The sequence below is a fragment of the Scyliorhinus torazame genome, chromosome 9 (assembly GCF_047496885.1).
Source record: "Scyliorhinus torazame isolate Kashiwa2021f chromosome 9, sScyTor2.1, whole genome shotgun sequence".
Lineage (NCBI taxonomy): Eukaryota > Metazoa > Chordata > Chondrichthyes > Carcharhiniformes > Scyliorhinidae > Scyliorhinus > Scyliorhinus torazame.
In genome coordinates this window covers 117,639,078-117,656,401 of record NC_092715.1, presented here as the reverse complement: position 1 = coordinate 117,656,401, position 17,324 = coordinate 117,639,078, and the positions used below count along the sequence as shown (strand labels likewise).

The following is a 17,324-nucleotide window of genomic DNA, read 5'->3' as shown; positions in this document are numbered from 1 at the left end:
TGTGGTTTCATGCGAGGTAGACACAGGCCGCTCAGATCCCTGCTCTGACTGCGGAGACTGTCTTAGGTCAATATCCTCTGAGTTTTGGAGCCCACGAGTACTCTGGCAAAGACTGTTCCACATGCAGGGGAGACTTGACCATTGGGACAGCATGGAGTAATGCCTGGGATGGGGTTCAGTGGGGCAACATATAGAAACATGGAAACATAGAAAATAGAAGTAGGAAGAGGCCATTCGGCCCTTCGAGCCATTCGTGATGATCATGGCTGATCATCAAATTCAATCCCTGATCACACCTTCTCCCATATCCCTTGATCCCTTCAGCTCCAAGAAGTATATCTAAATCCTTCTTGAAATTAAGCAATGTTTTGGCCTCAACTACTTTCTGTGGTAGCGAATTCCACAGATTTAGCACTCTCTGGGTGAAGAAATGTCTCCTCCCCTCAATTCTAAAAGGTTTACCCCCTATCTTCTATGACCCCTAGTTCTGGACACCCCACCATCGAGAACATTTTTTCTGAATCCACCCTGTCTAATCCTGTTAGAATTGTGCAAGTATCAATGAGATGCCCTCTCACTCTTCCAAACTCCAATGAATATAATCCTAACCAATTTAGTCTCTCCATCTCAGGAAACAGCCTGGTAACTCTCCCTCCATAGCAAGAGCATCTTTCCTCAGATAAGGACACCAAAACCGCACACAATACTCCAGGTGTGACCTCGCCAATGTCCTGTATATAAGTGCTTTGATAAGTCCTATTTCCATGTCCCATTTTACATCATAAATTTATAAGATGTATGAGCAGAATTAGGCCACTTGGGCCATCGAGCCTGCTCCGCCATTTGACCGTGGCTGATCTCATAGAATCACAAAATGTACATTGCAGAAGGAGGCCATTCGGCCCGTCGAGTCTGCACCGGCCCTTGGAAAGAGCACCCCACTTAAGCCCACGCCTTCACTCCATCCCTACAACCCAGCAACTCATTTGGACACTAAGGGGCAATTTAGCATGGCCAATCCACCTAACCTGCACATCTCATTTTGGCCTAAACTCCACTGTCCTGCCCATTTTCCACAACCCTTCAACCCATTACCAATTAAAAATCTGTCTAACTCCTCCTTAAATTTCTCACTGTCCCAGCATCCACCGCACTCTTGAGGTAGTGAATTCCACAGATTCACAACCCTTTGGGAAAAGTAGTTTTTCCTCAGATCTGTTTTAAATTTGCTACCTCTTATCCCAAGACTATGACCTCTCGTTCTAGAATGCCCCACAAGAGGAAGCTTCTGTTCCACGTCTACTTTATCCATACCTTTAATCATCTCATATACCTCAATTTGACCTCCCCTCAAACTCGAGAATGTAGACCTAAACTGTTGAATCTCTCTTCATACGACAAATCCCTCATCTCTGGAATCAACCCAGTGAACCTCCTCTGAACTGCCTCCAATGCCACTACACATTTCTTCAAATAAGGGGACCAAAACTGTGCACAATACTCCAGGTGCGGTCTCACCAATGCCTTGTATAGTTGCAAAAACACTTTATACTCTATTCCTTTAGTTATAAATGCTAACATCCCATTCTCTTTCTTTATTACCTACTGTACCTGCATGCTAGTTTTCTGTGACTCATAAACAAGGACCCCCAGATCCCTCTGCAACGGAGCCCCCCAAAGTCCCTCCCCATTTAGATAATAAGTTGGAAATCAGTTGACTGCACAATTCTGCAAACTTGTGGATAATAGCCGAGCATCCCAGTCAGGTGACATTCATGCTGTGCAACTTATTGGTGAGTGCCTGCATAAACTTGTTGTGTTTGATGTTCCATGCAGGTGACAAGTCTTTCCTGGTAAAATACATCATTTATAAAGGTCTACTACAAAATGCCACCTATGTTTGAGATGGGCTACTCTAATATACCTGGAAGAGTATACGATGCAGGAAAATCTGCAAGCACATCAACTTCCTTTGCTGCTACTCCAGAGGTATCCCCTTCATTGGCAATCTCTAAGGTTCATCATCTGCATCCAGCCGAATAATGCTTTGAGTGCCCTGGGCCATGTGATTTTACTCCGCGTTGCTGTCTCTGACTCCACTATCTGCCCTTACACGTGATCTTGAATCCCTACAGTGCAAAAGGAGGCCATTTGGTCCATCAAGTCTGTACCAACTGTTGTGTTCTGTGACCTTGCCATTGCAATGATGTACACTGAACATCTGGTGACTTAACTATAATGATGATTTATTGATGAACATGTGGAAAAATAACAAACAGGATACTATACAGACTAGGTTACTATTTGAGTTCTGTGAACTCTCCTGGAACTACCCTATGTACGACTGTCCTGTTGTACGTCTTACTACTGTGGCCACCTAAAATGGCCACCCGCAAAAGATAAAGGGAATTGTGGTCAAGCCAGGACATAGACAGTACACAGCCTCTGTGTGTTGTGCAAACGAAAACCAGACCGAAGTGAAACTTGCAACTGTTAAAGGGACATCACCGATTTCCCCAGGACAATAGACTGAAATTAAGGAATAGCAACAGTAGCAAACTCACCGGCGCCACCTCCCCTTATTTGGAAAGGTACCCACCCCTAATTGGCCGGTATCGATGAGAGTGATCGAGACCCTATCGATCCATTGGATCCTGAGTTAACCCCGCCCAAAAGGGCGCGAAAGAGGAGAAGGATAAGAAGCCCTGTGCACTAGAGATCTATCTCTTTTGGCACCAGCCTGTGCCCACACCAATTGCAGCATTACGACCAACCAAGTTCAAGACCGTGATCGCGACCTGAGAGAGACGAGCCGCAGCTGAGACAAACCTGACGATTTCCAGCCAACACACATTGACTAGACCCTTCAGGCAAGTATGTCACTTTTGTACCAACTTTTGGCAGTTGCCCTTTCGGAAAAATTGTCTGTTTTAATTCACCAGAAGTGTTGTGTTCCTCCACAGAAACCCTGTCTATATCAGTTAATTGTTCCTCATAGTTCTGTAACACATGCGTACCAGATGACTCTGGTTCCTCATCATGCCTGTCTGCTCTGTCTAAATTTGAAAATTTGTAATCTGTACCCATTATCCTTGATGAATGGACCCTAACAGTTTGATTACCATGTTGCAAAATAATTGTTTTGCCATCTATGCCTATGATCTTCCCTGGGCCTTTCCATTCATTAGAATTGTGTCTCTTATAGTATACCATGCCTCCTTGCTGATAAACGACATCTGATGGCCGTACGTTATGTCTTAAAACTCTGCGAATTCTTTCAGAGACGTCTGCTTCCAAAAAGCTTTTCTACTGCTATCTAATGCATTTAAATGTTCAGCAAAACCAGAGCAGTTACTTTAGTCCACACTTCTCCATTGGTCGTACGATTCCCTTTCAGAAAATAAGGGAGGATAGTCATATCCAGCCATCTTTATCCTGGGTTCAGCCATGTATCTTTTTTTTTTCTTCTCACTCACTCCTTGGTTTGATCAGGAAAAGTTGTATCTTTCAAACCTTCACATTTGCACAGCAACCATCCTCTGCTACCATTGTTAGACATTTTAGTTGCTGTGAAATGAAGAGGGGATTTTAACCTATATATAGATGGGAAAAGTTAGTTTTGATGAGGAACTCATTGAATGTTTTGGGGATTTTTTTCAGAACAGCACATTCTGGCGCCAACCAGAGAGTAGGCTAGACTAGACCTGATGTTGTGCAATGAAATAGGATTTACGAATGACCTCATTATGAAGGCACCCTTGGTTGGCAGTGATCATAACAGTGATGTCAGTGCAGGCAGCATGACCAGGAGGACAAGCATCCAATAGAGGGCGAAGACCAACGACCTCCACTGAGTTTCAAGAGAAAGTTACCACCTTTCTCCTGGCATCAGTTCCACCTGCCACCCCTCAAATTCCCAACCCCACCCCCATAAATCACTGACTGACAGCTCGCATCTTCCCCACATCCGATCTTCATGTTTGTTCCGTAGCACCCCCTGGCAAGTACAAGCACATGTCCAGTTGCGTTGCCCAGACACCTGCCATAGACCCTCCGATCCATCAAACGTGTGGCTCACAATGCCCTCCCTTTGTCCCCGCAGGAGAAGATAGTACAATAAGTGGGAAAGGGCCAAGACAAGGGAGTGGAGTACCAGAGATCCGAGCCCTCACACCCCGATGAGGAACGGCCCTTGAAATCACAGGATTGTCTGAGTAAAGAGCAGTCACCGACAGTGAGGTTGGCCTGCACAGAGGTGAGGATCCATTACCCCTTCACCCAGATAACCTGCCTCAAGTGAGTAGTTCACGTCAGACAAAATTATTCTTCCCTCTCGCTGATCACATGTCCATTCTCTGGCAGGATCGCTTTCTGATTGAGCCGGGCCATCTGGATCACCTCAGAGGAGAGCTCTGAGGAGACCACCATCGAGGTGTCCCAGCTTTCACCCCCCATCTTCCATCAGCACAGATACACAAGCCTTGGTGGGTGACATTATCATAGATTATCATAGAATTTACAGTGCAGAAGGAGACCATTCGGCCCATCGAGTCTGCACCGGCTCTTGGAAAGAGCACCCTACCCAAGGTCCACACCTCCACCCTATCCCCATAACCCAGCAACTCCACCCAACACTAAGGGCAATTTTGGACACTAAGGTCAATTTATCATGGCCAATCCACCTAACCTGCACCTCTTTGGACTGTGGGAGGAAACCGGAGCACCCGGAGGAAACCCACGCACACACGGGGAGGATGTGCAGACTCCGCACAGACAGTGACCCAAGCCGGAATCGAACCTGGGACCCTGGAGCTGTGAAGCAATTGTGCTATCCACAATGCTACCGTGCTGCCCACATAATAATAGCTCATTGTCACAAGTAGTAATGAAGTTACTATGAAAAGCCCCTAATCACCACATTCCGGCGCCTGTTCGGGGAGGCCGGTATGGGAATTGAACCTGCACTGCTGACCTTGTTCTGCATTACATTAGTGGGCAGGTTTCTGGGGCACAATCTGGTGACCACCACACAGTTGATGATGCACATGGCAGGAACATCCAAGAAAGTCAGCAGATGGGGGTCTGCTGGATCCCAGGACTCTGCAGAGTCCTAATCAGATGCTGAGCCTCTGGACAAGGTTATCCCAGAGCTGATGCAGAAGCTAGGTCACGGTCATTAGATTCAGGAGGCGATGTCAGCAACGTTCCAATGAGCGCATAGCTGATGGAGGAGTCCCAACGGCTGCGGGGGGGAGGAGATGATGCTGACAATGTGTGGTGTGGCACTGAGGCCAACACCACTAGGGTGGCGACCACAGTGGAAAGCCTGAAGCATGAGGTCAGCATCTTGAGTGGTGGTGTCCAAGGGGTGGCTCAATCTGTGACGACCATGGCTGAGGGCCTCAACATCATGTCCCAGTTGCTGAGGGACATGTCCCATATGCATGTGGACATTGCTGAAGAACTGCAGAGCATCTCCCAGTCACTGCGTGATGTGTCCCAGATGCAAGTGGACATTGCCAGGGCAGTGCAGGGCATGGCCCAGTCACTGAGGAGCATCGCTGAGGGCATCAACACCATGGTGCTGACAACCGGGAGGCACCAGGACTGGCAGACCCACATGACACAGAGGCCTCTGGAGCTCAGTCCAACTGAGCTAGGGTCTTCCGGCTCCAGGCCCTCGAAAGGACGTCCGCCAAGTGCAAATGCCACAGGGCACAGAAAGCTACCTCCACCTCTGATGGGTATCCTGGGGTCAAAACCTGACGTATCAGTGGACCACTAAAGATCAAGAAGAGTGTGGAGCATTGAGTGGGTACTGGGGATGGGGACATTATCTGTAGCTAAGGGAATGGAAATGCCAAATATTCACAATTAAAACATGTTAAACCTGATACATGTGAAACCTCTGTCTCTTTAATCCTCAAAGTGGGCTTGTCTGCACCCTCACCCCCTGTTGCCCTCCATTCCACAGGCACAGTGGTCCAAGATCTCAAGCTCCAAATCCTGTTCAGAAGGTGGGTTTGAGCGTGCTATCAATATAAAGACAGGAGTCAGGCTTTATCATAAACTGAGGAGCACCAGAGCTTACTGTGTTGATATGCCTAAGCAATTATGTATATAATAATGTGCATGGGGGAGTTGGGAGTAAGTTGTGCTGGTGGCTAGTCGTATTTTTCAGTAGCTCTAGAATAGTTAGTTAGTGTTAGTAGCTTGTTATATATTTATTCCAGTCATCTTTACCATGCATTAGATTTATAATAAATTATTTCAACTAGTCAAGAACTAGATGTTCTGTAGTGCAAAACATGACACTTACCTCACAGCGAATGATCATCACTAACCTTCCTTGTATAGTGACCCACTGATAGTGCCGACACAGGCCCATCAGCCTGGGGTGTTGTTACACAGAACCTGGGAAGGTGGAACAGGGGACAGTTGGGGAATGGGTGGCCGAGTGGGAGATGGAAGAGGTGTGTGGGAGAGTCGGGGAATGAGGGGGAGGAAGGAGGGGAATCAGAATGATCTGTCCATCAATGTATGACTTGTTCCATGAATCAGTGCCATTCTCCGTCCAGGAGCCACAGCTGTGCAGGCCCTCCCACACGGCCCAATCTCACCGGAACCAAATCCTGCATCCACATTTTCCACTGGCGCTCAAGGTGCAGTTTAATGAACATCCTTGATGTGCCAGAGTGTTTAACCTGTGGTGATGTGCCAGTTACATGCAGCACTCACCACATCAGCAACAAAAGTATCAGCAATCTGCAAAAGCTTTACTTCAATGGCGTTAGCAGGTGGCCCATTTGGAACAATATCACGCATCAGGTCCCACAGCATCTTCTTGCTTCAAACCGGATTGCCTTCTGGACTTATATGTGCCTGTGAGCCCGATTTCCAGAGCCTAGGTATCTTTGAAATAATTATCCTTCTTTCCGGTTACAGAAAAGGAAGGACGCAGCAGCAGATTCTGGGCAGCTGCAATCATCAGCAGGAGCAAGGAGCAAACACAACCTGCAGCTGTGAAGTACTCTCAGAACGAACAAGGCCAATTCCTTATTAGCAAGAGCCTTCAGCAGTAAAGCTAGAGGCTACTCACAGTCAAAAGGAGTTAAAATGACCATCAGCATATAACCAAGAACAGAGCTCTGTTCTGGAAGTTTTTGGTAGAGAGGCTGTTATGGGCCTCCACAATATTTAAAGATAATTTGAAGCTGTCACAGACGAAAAGGCCCTCACCATAGCCTGAGGTGACCCCGGCATGGAAGGCTTTGACCTCCCTCCCCAACCAAGCCCAACCCTCCTGCAGGGTGTGTGCGTACCGCGCCCCCCCCCCCCCCACCCCCCCGACTGCTCGGGCAGTGGCTCTGGTGCCCTTGATCTGTATGCCAGAAAATGGAACTGGCTACTCACCTCCTCAGTTCCCCTCAGCAGCCATTGTACCAGCTTCACATTTAAAAAAAGGACCACTAAGCGAAACCCACGTGATTTCTCGTTGGAGAGCCGGTTAATCCCCGGGAGGCCGTTATATTCAACGTCAATTCCGTTAATGAGATGGAAATTAATGCAAATGAGGCTTAATGATATTCTCGCCAATTTGGGCATGATCCAGAACTCTCCATCGGGACTGGCTGGTTCGACAGCAAAATGATTCACGCCCGGTGCAAATCGCGATTTTTGGTCATTCCTACTAGTTAACTGGTGCACCCAGATCCGCGCCGGGCACAATGCGGTGGTGAAATCGTACCCATTAAGTTTGGCCTTTGCAAGATGATGTAACTAATGTGAGGAGCTAGGGTTGTATCAGGTCTGTATCAGGCAGGCAGAGTTTAGTTTTGGATGGAAGGTGAACTGAGAAGCAGCTTCTGAAGAATACAGCCAGAGATTCTGTATTATTCTAACAGGGAGTGAGGTCTCTCTCTTTCAAGCAGGCTCAAAAGATCTCTCTTTCTCAAAGTGGTTTATTAAAGACATCTCTTTACAGCAAGTATTCCTGGGTTGCCTAACTGTATTTAAAAGTGGATTTTGCCCTGAGATGGATTTTGTTTGAGTGGAGATAAAGACAATAGTTAAGGGTTATTGTTTCAATGTATTGTTAAATGGGTAATCGTAAGCTATTTTTCTTTGTGGTGCTAAAGTTAGTAATACGGTGTTAGTAATAAAGTTTGTTTTAATATACCATATCCCTATTTGTGTGTGAAATCACTCCTGGAGCCAAGTATCCTTTCCTCACAGTCTTCCAAATTAAATAAAATATTGGGGTTTCTGACCAGTATCCTAGCAACTATTCGGGTCTGATCTGGGATCGTAATACTGGGCGCAATCTAAATGGCCTGCTGCAACGGGGCCGATAGAAGCTAGGAGTACCTAACGCAATCTCGATCTCGCGAGATGTTGCGATGTGAACCCTGCCCATTGTGGGAGGGATCACTTTTTTGCTAATCTGCACATTAGAACGAGACAGCTAGTCTCACTGTAATATGCAGTTTCCCGAGGAACCTGGAGTATTGGGGTCTATCCCATTCGCCTCAGAGACCTTGAGTGAGCACCATTCAGTACTGGTCGCCGCAAATGGGGACCAGGCGGAACAGCACTCGTGGGCATCTCCGAGAGGATCGGAGGCCCCTATGTGCCTACCCTTTTGGCAGTGTGGGACCCTGGCACTGCTGGTGCCACCTAGGCACCCTGGGAGTGCCAGCCTGGCACTGCCAATGTGTCCAGGTGGCACTGCCAGCATACCAGGTTGATACTGCTAAGATGCCATGCTGGCGCGCGGGGAAGGTGGCTTGGCCCTTCCGAAATTTATTAATTACTACTGGGAGGCTAATATTTTGATGGTTAGGAAATGGGTAGTGGGGGAGGGGTCGGTGTGGGAGCGGGTAGAGGCGGCATTGTGTAAGGGCACGAGTCTGGAGGCACCTCTGCTGTTCTTGCCGGCTCGGTACTCCACAAGCCCAGTGGTAGTGGCAACCTGAGAGTGTGGGGGCAATGGAGGCAGCACATGAGACTGGAGGAGGCGTCGGTGTGGTCACCGATCTATGACAATCACCGGTTCACTCCAGGGGGGTGCTGGACGGGAGGTGGCAGCGGGCAGGGATTGAGAGACTTGGGGACCTTTTCATTGAGGAGAGTTTCCCGAGTCTGGAGGAGCTAGAGGAGGAGTTTGAGTTACCAGGTGGGAACAGATTTTGGTACCTGCAGGTACGGGACTTTGTCTGGAAACAGGTTCCAAGCTTCCCTTGCCTCCCTCTAAGGGGACTACAGGATAAAGTGATGTCAAAAACAGGGGTTGGGGAGGGGACGGTTTCCGAAATATATAAGGAATTGATGGAGTGGGAAGGGGTCCCAATCGGGGTGGTGAAGAGGAAGTGGGAAGACGAGTTGGGGAGGGCGTTGGAGGTTGGGCTATGGGAGAAGGCCCTGAAAAGAATCAATGCATCCTCATCGTGTGTCAGGCTTAGCCTGATCCAGTTCAAAATGGTCCATAGGGCTCATATGACTGTGAACCCAGGGACTGTTTAGCACAGGGCTAAATCGCTGGCTTTGAAAGCAGACCACGGCAGGCCAGCAGCACGGTTCAATTCCCGTATCAGCCTCCCCGAACAGGCGCCGGAATGTGGTGACTAGGGGCTTTTCACAGTGACTTCATTTGAAGCCTGCTTGTGACAATAAGCGATTTTCATTTCATTTCAACCGGGTGAGTAAGTTTTTTGAAGCAGTGGAGGACAGGTGTGGGAGGTGTGGGGGAAGTACGGCGAATCATGTACCTATGTTTTGAGCATGTCCGAAGCTCAGGGGATTTTGGCAGAGATTCACAGACATCATGGGCGAAATTCTCCGGAAACGGCGCGATGTCCGTCGACTGGCGCCCAAAACGGCGCAACTCAGTCGGGCATCGCGCCGCCCCAAAGGGCATCTTTGGGGGCCAATCCCCAACCTTAAGGGGCTAGGCCCGCGCGGACTGATTTCCGCCCCGCCAGCTGGCAGAAAGGCCTTTGGTGCCCCGCCAGCTGGATCGGAAACGCCATCTCCGGGCGGCGCATGCGCGGGAGCGTTAGCGGCCGCTGACGGCATTCCCGCGCATGCGCTGTGGAGGGAGTCTCTTCCGCCTCCGCCATGGTGGAGACCATGGCGAAGGCGGAAGGGAAAGAGTGCCCCCATGGCACAGGCCCGCCCACGGATCGGTGAGCCCCGATCGCGGGCCAGGCCACCGTGGGGGCACCCCCCGGGGCCAGATCGCCCCGCACCCCCCCAGGACCCCGGAGCCCGCCCGCGCCACCTTGTCCCGCCGGTAAGGTAGGTGGTTTAATCTACGCCGGCGGGAGAGGCATTTTAGCGGCGGGACTTCGGCCCATCCGGGCCGGAGAACCGCGGGGGGGGGGCCCGCCAACCAGCGCGATTCCCGCCCCCGCCGAATCGCCGGTGCCGGAGAATTCGGCAACCAGCGGGGGCGGGATTCACGCCAGCCCCCGCCGATTCTCCGACCCGGCGGGGGGTCGGAGAATTTCGCCCCTTGTCATAAGTCCTGGAAGGGAGGGTGACTCCGAGTCCAGAGGTGGCAATATTTGGAGTGTTGGAAGATCTGGGAGCCCGGGGGGAGGGAGAAAGGCTGATGTTTTGGCATTTGCCTCCCTGGTGGCCCGGAGACGGATTTTACTGGGATGGAGAGACTCGGAGCCTCCAAAGTCGGGGGTGTGGGTCAGTGATATGGCAGAGTTCCTCAGGCTAGAGAGGATTAAGTTCGCCTGAAGGGGTTCAATACAGGGGTTCGCTCGGAGGTGGCAGCCGTTCTTTAAGGAAAACTGACCGTCAGCAGAAGGGGGTGGTGGGGAACGGGGGTAGGGGGGGGGAAGGGGAGGCATGGAAGTGGAGAACAAGGGCAGGGAATCAAATATATGGGTAGCTAGGAGTTAGGTCAGGGGGAAGTTGGGTACATTACTGTGGGGCTTTTGGGTGTGTCGTCCTGTTATTTGGAATGTTACTATGTTTAAATGATAAAATTATAAATGCCTCAATAAAAAGTTTCCTAAAAACAAAAGGTGCCACACTGGCATTTTTCACACAGCAACTGGGCCAGGGGTGCCCTGTACGGGTGTTGTAGGATATCTTGGGGCCCCCTCATAATGATTGGGGCTGGGACGGGGTCACATTGGGGCTCCAGAGATCAGGACGCCAAAATGGCATCCCAATCTCTCGCTACACTTGAGGAGTTCCGGTATGCGGGGCTCCTCAGCAGAAAGCGGGACCATGTGCGGCCTCAGCCACGCATTCCCTGCTGAGGCCCCTAACTAACCCGAGTGAGGTTTAATAGCGCTGTGTTTCTCAGCACTGCGGCGCCGGCAAACATTCGGCGAAATGCGTCGCTATGGGATTTTGTTCCCATTTATTTAAATTTCACCTACTGTGTTCAACTACAAGTCTACAACCATGGGCCTAGAGGAGGAAATTTGAAGGGAAACCCTTGCTAGAGCTAAGCTCAGGAAGTCCCTTATGCAAATCTTCGAAGCCGTGCTCAGACCAAATGGTTGATCTTACAATTTCACGTAGGCATCTGACCTGGGGGTTTGGGGATGGAAGTTCAATGGATGTAGGAGGAAAGTTGGGTTGCAAAGTTTAATTTAAAATACAATATCTGTGTTCATTCTAGTTTTTAATATCTTTAACACAATGGACTATTTAAAATTGAGTATTTATTAGGATCCATGTTCTCTGATTTTTGTGCAGTAAAATTATTTTGATTTAAACTGTGAACCTTTTAGTGAATACCTGGGTTTCTGGATTCTAAAAAAGACACGATACTGGTGTCCGCCGAGAATGTAACACATGATGATCACAATATTGGACGTATGAGTGGAGCAACGCCAGGAAAGGCATCTGCAGGCACCAGAGACACTGATATCAATGAGAGCAACAAAAAGGTCTATGCCCACCATGTAATCGATGGGCCCCACGCATCAATTTCCCTAATTGGCCGGCTGGACACTTCCCGCTCCCTTGGGAATCCTTTCGACTTCCAAATCCATTGGTGGGGCCCATGTCTCCTGGACTAAATTCCACCCATTGGGTGTCTGGTTAATTTTATTGCAGGATTTCCAATCTGATGGCAGCTCTCTTCACTCTAGAACTCGTGGGCCAAGAAAGGAGCTGGGTGAACAAATAAAAACACCTTTGAAACGGGAAGGAAACCAGCCGGACGTTATCGTTCACCATTATTGGATCCACTACAAAAAAAGTGGTCAAATTAATAGCTAGTTTAAGGTATTTAAACTATGAGAAGTGGTTGAAACTGCGCTAAAATACTTCAGATGTGGATGGAACATGCTACTACTTGCCCACAGTGTAGATTGTGATTTGTGATAGAACGCACGTAAGCAAATTGATATTGTGAAATGATCAGGAAAGATCTGTGCAGAAAAGATCAGTCTTAAAACTTGCTGATTTATTTTCTTGTCTATTAACCAAACTCATAACAACATGCAAATTACATTACAGCAATAAACGTACCTTCCAATTTAATGTTCTGAAAGTTTACTAATCTTGCATATTATTGCTTTGCATTCTTTATGGCAGCCATTTCAATGCCACCAACTCTAGCAATTACAAATAGTTATCATTTTTCTGGTACAGTTATCATTATGATTACATATGCGCAACAGAATCAAAAATAGGATTGGCAACAGCAAGTGATCACAATTAAGAATTGTGATGCATGGAAAATACTGACATCTCTGATTATGATACTTGGGCGTCATTCTCCGCCGGCAGGAGTCTCCGTTTTGCCGGCGCCCGGGGGTTTCCCGACGGCGTGGGGCTGCCCCACAATGGGAAACCCCATTGACCGGCCGGTGTTACGGAGACTCCCGCCGGCCGGTCGGGGCAGAAATGTGGCGGGGCGGGTAGGAGAACTTCGCCCCTGGTCTCTTCATAGTCCTGAAGGAAAGAAAGTTGCTGTTTTAGTCTCAATGGGCCTTCTGTGGGTGATGAGTTTTGATCCTATTAGCAGCAGGTGCTAAGTGGCCAGTTCCACACATGGGTTTTTTGAGGTAACAGGAATTAACACTGTTGTGTGCATTTCATTTAAATCTGGATTACATATGCAATAATTGGTTTGTAAAGCTAATTTCCCACAATGTTTTAGTTCAATTACAGAAGACGTACATCACAGTATAGACTATTCAGCTGCAATGATCTCTGCTAGTGTTTATGGGCCATATGAACCTCTTCCCATCACTCTTTATCGAATCCTATCATCACTAACTGCTAAAACTTTTTCCTACATGTTTTTATCTAATTTTCCTTTAAATGGGTCGATGCTATCTGTCTCAACTACTTGCTGTGATAACAAGTTCCACATTTCAAACACACTCTGTTTCTCCTGAACTCATCATTGGATTTACTAATGACAGTCTTATATTTATTGCGCTTAGCTTTGGTCTCCCCCAGAAGTGGAATCATTAAGAAAATGGTATTACAACCAACAATAGATACAATAAAAGCCGTGTTTATGGCCTGGCTCCTACCTTGTTCTGAAATAACAATACAGTCCAGGACTAGATGTGTTACTTGTTTTCATTGGCAAAGAACATTCTGCCAATGGCTACTTTAAATATTTAACTATATTCACTGTCATCCAAAACAATCTAGGTGGAGAAACTAGTTTGCTGACTGCAATGCCTGATACCCACACCATCGGCGATAGGCTGCATTGACTTATATCCACATTACCCTTTACCTAATATATTTTACACTTTCAAGCAGTGCTCAAATCACATCCAATAAGTACATAAATTTCAGGAAATGCAACAAATTCTGGTCATGGACATTTCAATGCACATAAATTGATTTAGTAAAATGGAGGTTAAGTACATCAAAATCAAAGACAGATAGAATCTGAGCAGGGTGTTACCAGAAGCTGGATTAGTCATGGCCAGCATTTGTTCTAAGCTTTTTTCATGGCCAGGAGAATTTTTAAAAAATCTATTCACCTGTTTTATTTTGATGAAGTATTATGAGTGATCCATTTATTGTCAGCTGATTTATGAAGCATCTAACACAAATGGTATAATTTATTTATGGACAGTACATTGCAGGATGGAAGTGAAGCATCTAAAAGGAATTTGCATGTGAGCAGTCATTTCAAAACAAGAAAAAACTTGTACGTTGAAACATATAAATACATTGCATAAGCTATTCAACTGTGAGAGAATTGAAACATATATATATCTTGCACAAGCTATTCAACTGTGAGAGAAGACAAATATTTTGCTTGTTCACATAACTGAGCAATGTAATGACAATGCTGATGTAGAAAGAATTAAATACTGTGGATTAAATAACTTTAGATGTTTTGTATTTCTCCATGTGCATTGATAGTGTTTTATGAATGTTTCATTACATACCAAAATTTGGAAAAATTTTGCATAACTGTTCTAGAAAATATATATTTTTAAAAGAGGTATTTGGTCCCAAAAGTCTGTTTTCAATATAATTTAGTGTCCAGCTACTTAACAGGATCTGCACTTGACAGACTAATATAGAAAATCAAGCGGCAAAAGAAAACTTGGAATATATAAATCCAGAGCATAAATTCCAGAAATACGATGCATTATAGGAACACATTTTTAAAATGTTTTTTTTCCCAGGACATGTTACAGTGACATGTAGAATCATCACTGCATGACCAAAATATTCTTCAGTTGATAATTTAAAGGTAATCAGGTCTCGGTCTTGATCCGTGGTGTTTGCATAGTCCTGGAAGTTTTAACACTGTATTTTGAATCCCAGTCATCACTTGAAGTTTGTGTCTTTCCTTCTGTGGTGCTGCCTTCAGATTTATTTCTCTTCTGTTTCTAACAAAATTTAAAAACGAAGAGAATTTTTAAAATCCACTTACTGAGAAACATATTTTAGACTAAAAAAATAGAAAATTCTGCAGGGAAAGAATTGTATACCATTGTAAGCTGTAATCTCAAGGGGGCATATCCCTCACTACATCATTACTATCAACCCAGGACAGTGACCCAGCTTCAACAGGGAGTGTAGGTCAGCATGCCAGGAGCATCACTAGACAAACCTAAACATGAGGTGCTAACCTGGTGAATCGACAACACAAGGTGACGTTCATGCTAAACAGCAGAAGCAACAAGCTATAAACAGGGCTAAGCAATACCCCAACTAATAGATCAGATCAAAGCTCTGCAGTCCTGTCACATGAATGGCGATGGACACTTAAACAACAGGGGAAGGAGTCTCCGTGAACACCTACATCCTGAGTCGCGTACCCCAGCATGTATTTGCAAAACACAAGGCTTAAGCGTTTGCAACCATATTCAAAGAAGTGCCAAGTAGATGATCTTCCTGAGATCCCCACCTTCACAAATGCCAATCTTCAGTTAATTCATCACATTCCACATGATATCAAGAAACAGCTGACCACACTGAAAGTAACAATATGCCAGATGTGATGCTGAAGACATATCCTCCAAAAATACCTGTTCCAGTATAGTTACATCACTGGCATCTACCCAGGGTGCAAAAAATGTCCACGTGTGTCCTGTCACACAAATCAGAACAAATCCAATCCAGACATTTACCATCACCACTCTGAATATATGGTGCTGATTTGAGACAAATAGGTTATACTGCCATATTGGATGTATACTATAAAACATTAAGGAAAATATACAAGAATGCAAACTTTAGGCAACCTAAAGTAGACTGGGATAAGAGACAAATAGGAAAAGTTGATCAAACTCTACAAACAACAAATGGGTTATTATGTTTTATAGCTAGGGGTGCGATTCCGCATCCTATTCCCGGCCAGACTCTGGGTGACATACCAGGGGAAGGAATATTATTTCGGCACCCCAGCGGAGGCCGATGAGTTGGTAAAAATGAACAACTGGGAGGGAGAACAGATGCGGCAGTGGTGAAAGCGGCAGGGACAGTGGAAAAAAGGGAGTGAGAGTGGAGGACGGACAGAAAACAAATATTATAATGGGGACTATATTTTTGTGCGGGACTGTGCTGCCTCTTTTTCGTGTTCGTCTCTTTTCTTAGTTTGAAGCGGGGAAACAGGGAAACGGGAGAGAGAATAGGGGAAGCAGGCAAGGGGGGGTGGGATAGGGGGCGGAGGTGGGTAGGTAAAACAGGGCCACGGCTAGACCAGCACTGGGAGGGGAGTCCACGGGTGCGATTCTCTACTCCCACGCCGGTTGGGAGAATCGCCTGGGGCGCCAAAATTTCCGGGGACGCCGGTCCAACGCCCTCCCGCGATTCTCCCAAGCGGCGGGAATGGCCCGGTCGAGTTTCGCGGGCCGCAGGCCGGAGAATCGCCGGAGACACCGAAAATGGTGATTCTCCGGCACCCCTGCGATTCTGAGGCCCGGATGGGCCGAGCGGCCAGGCCAAAACGGCGGGTTCCCCCCAGCGCCGTCCACACCTGGTCGCTACAGTCGTGGGCGGTGCGTGAACGCTGGGGGGGGGCGGCCTGTGGGGGGGCGAGGGGGGATCTTAATTTTTGGACTCTCTGGACTATTTAGCCTTAACGGCCACTCGGTAGTAAAAAAAACGACCCAAACGAGACCTGCCTTCCAATACCTATTTATATATGTCATATCTTTATGCCGAAAAATTGAACGTAAGCAAGTGTTGGGTTTGTACCCACATCCCCGTCCATTCAAGGGAAGGAATACCTCTCCAATCCCTCCCCTTTCATATCGCAGAGACGGTTGAATGGATTTTACGACAAAATCAAACACGGAGCAGGGGAGATAGGGCGGATATGGAAATATAGAGATCTGCTGGCTATGACATGACTAAATTTTCAACTTCGTATCAACCTACCAATATCATGCCTTGACTCCACCCTCCCTCACTGTCCACTCGTATAATGCTCAAGGTTCCATGTGTTTTAATAAATCAGGGAAAGGAAAGTTAATGGGACAAAGTAGGTGCAACCTTACAGTTGACTGGCAAGGACCAGTACCAGGCTATCCAACAAGGGCATGTTTAACTGTGATTGGTCCAAGGTATGGAATATAACCTCTAACATTTCATGGGGACAGACATCCCCAATCCCCTGGATGACATCAGCTGATGATTTTATGGCCTATAATGGAACCTATTTCATATGCGGCACTAAAGCATATCCATGGCTCCCCATTGATTGGACAGGATCCTGCTTTTTGGGATATGTTGTACCTCAAATGTGTCACCTACCCACCCTTAAGCACTCCCCAGGCAAGGGGGGGTGGGATAGGGGGCGGAGGTGGGTAGGTAAAACAGGGCCACGGCTAGACCAGCACTGGGAGGGGAGTCCACGG

General features: G+C 47.2%; 1 protein-coding gene across 2 annotated transcripts in view; it reads right to left on the bottom strand.

The window, feature by feature from the left end:
- Window positions 1-12,418: 12,418 nt before the first annotated feature.
- LOC140429436 (band 4.1-like protein 4A) overlaps window positions 12,419-17,324 on the bottom strand; it is a 37,887-nt gene continuing 32,981 nt past the window's right edge. For both annotated transcript variants that reach the window (XR_011949088.1, XM_072516419.1), the window contains one exon: window positions 12,419-14,849. Coding sequence is in view for 1 of the 2 variants with exons in the window: in XM_072516419.1 (XP_072372520.1) it covers window positions 14,715-14,849 (135 nt within the window). In the remaining variant the exon portion in view is untranslated. The remainder of the gene's footprint in view (window positions 14,850-17,324) is intronic.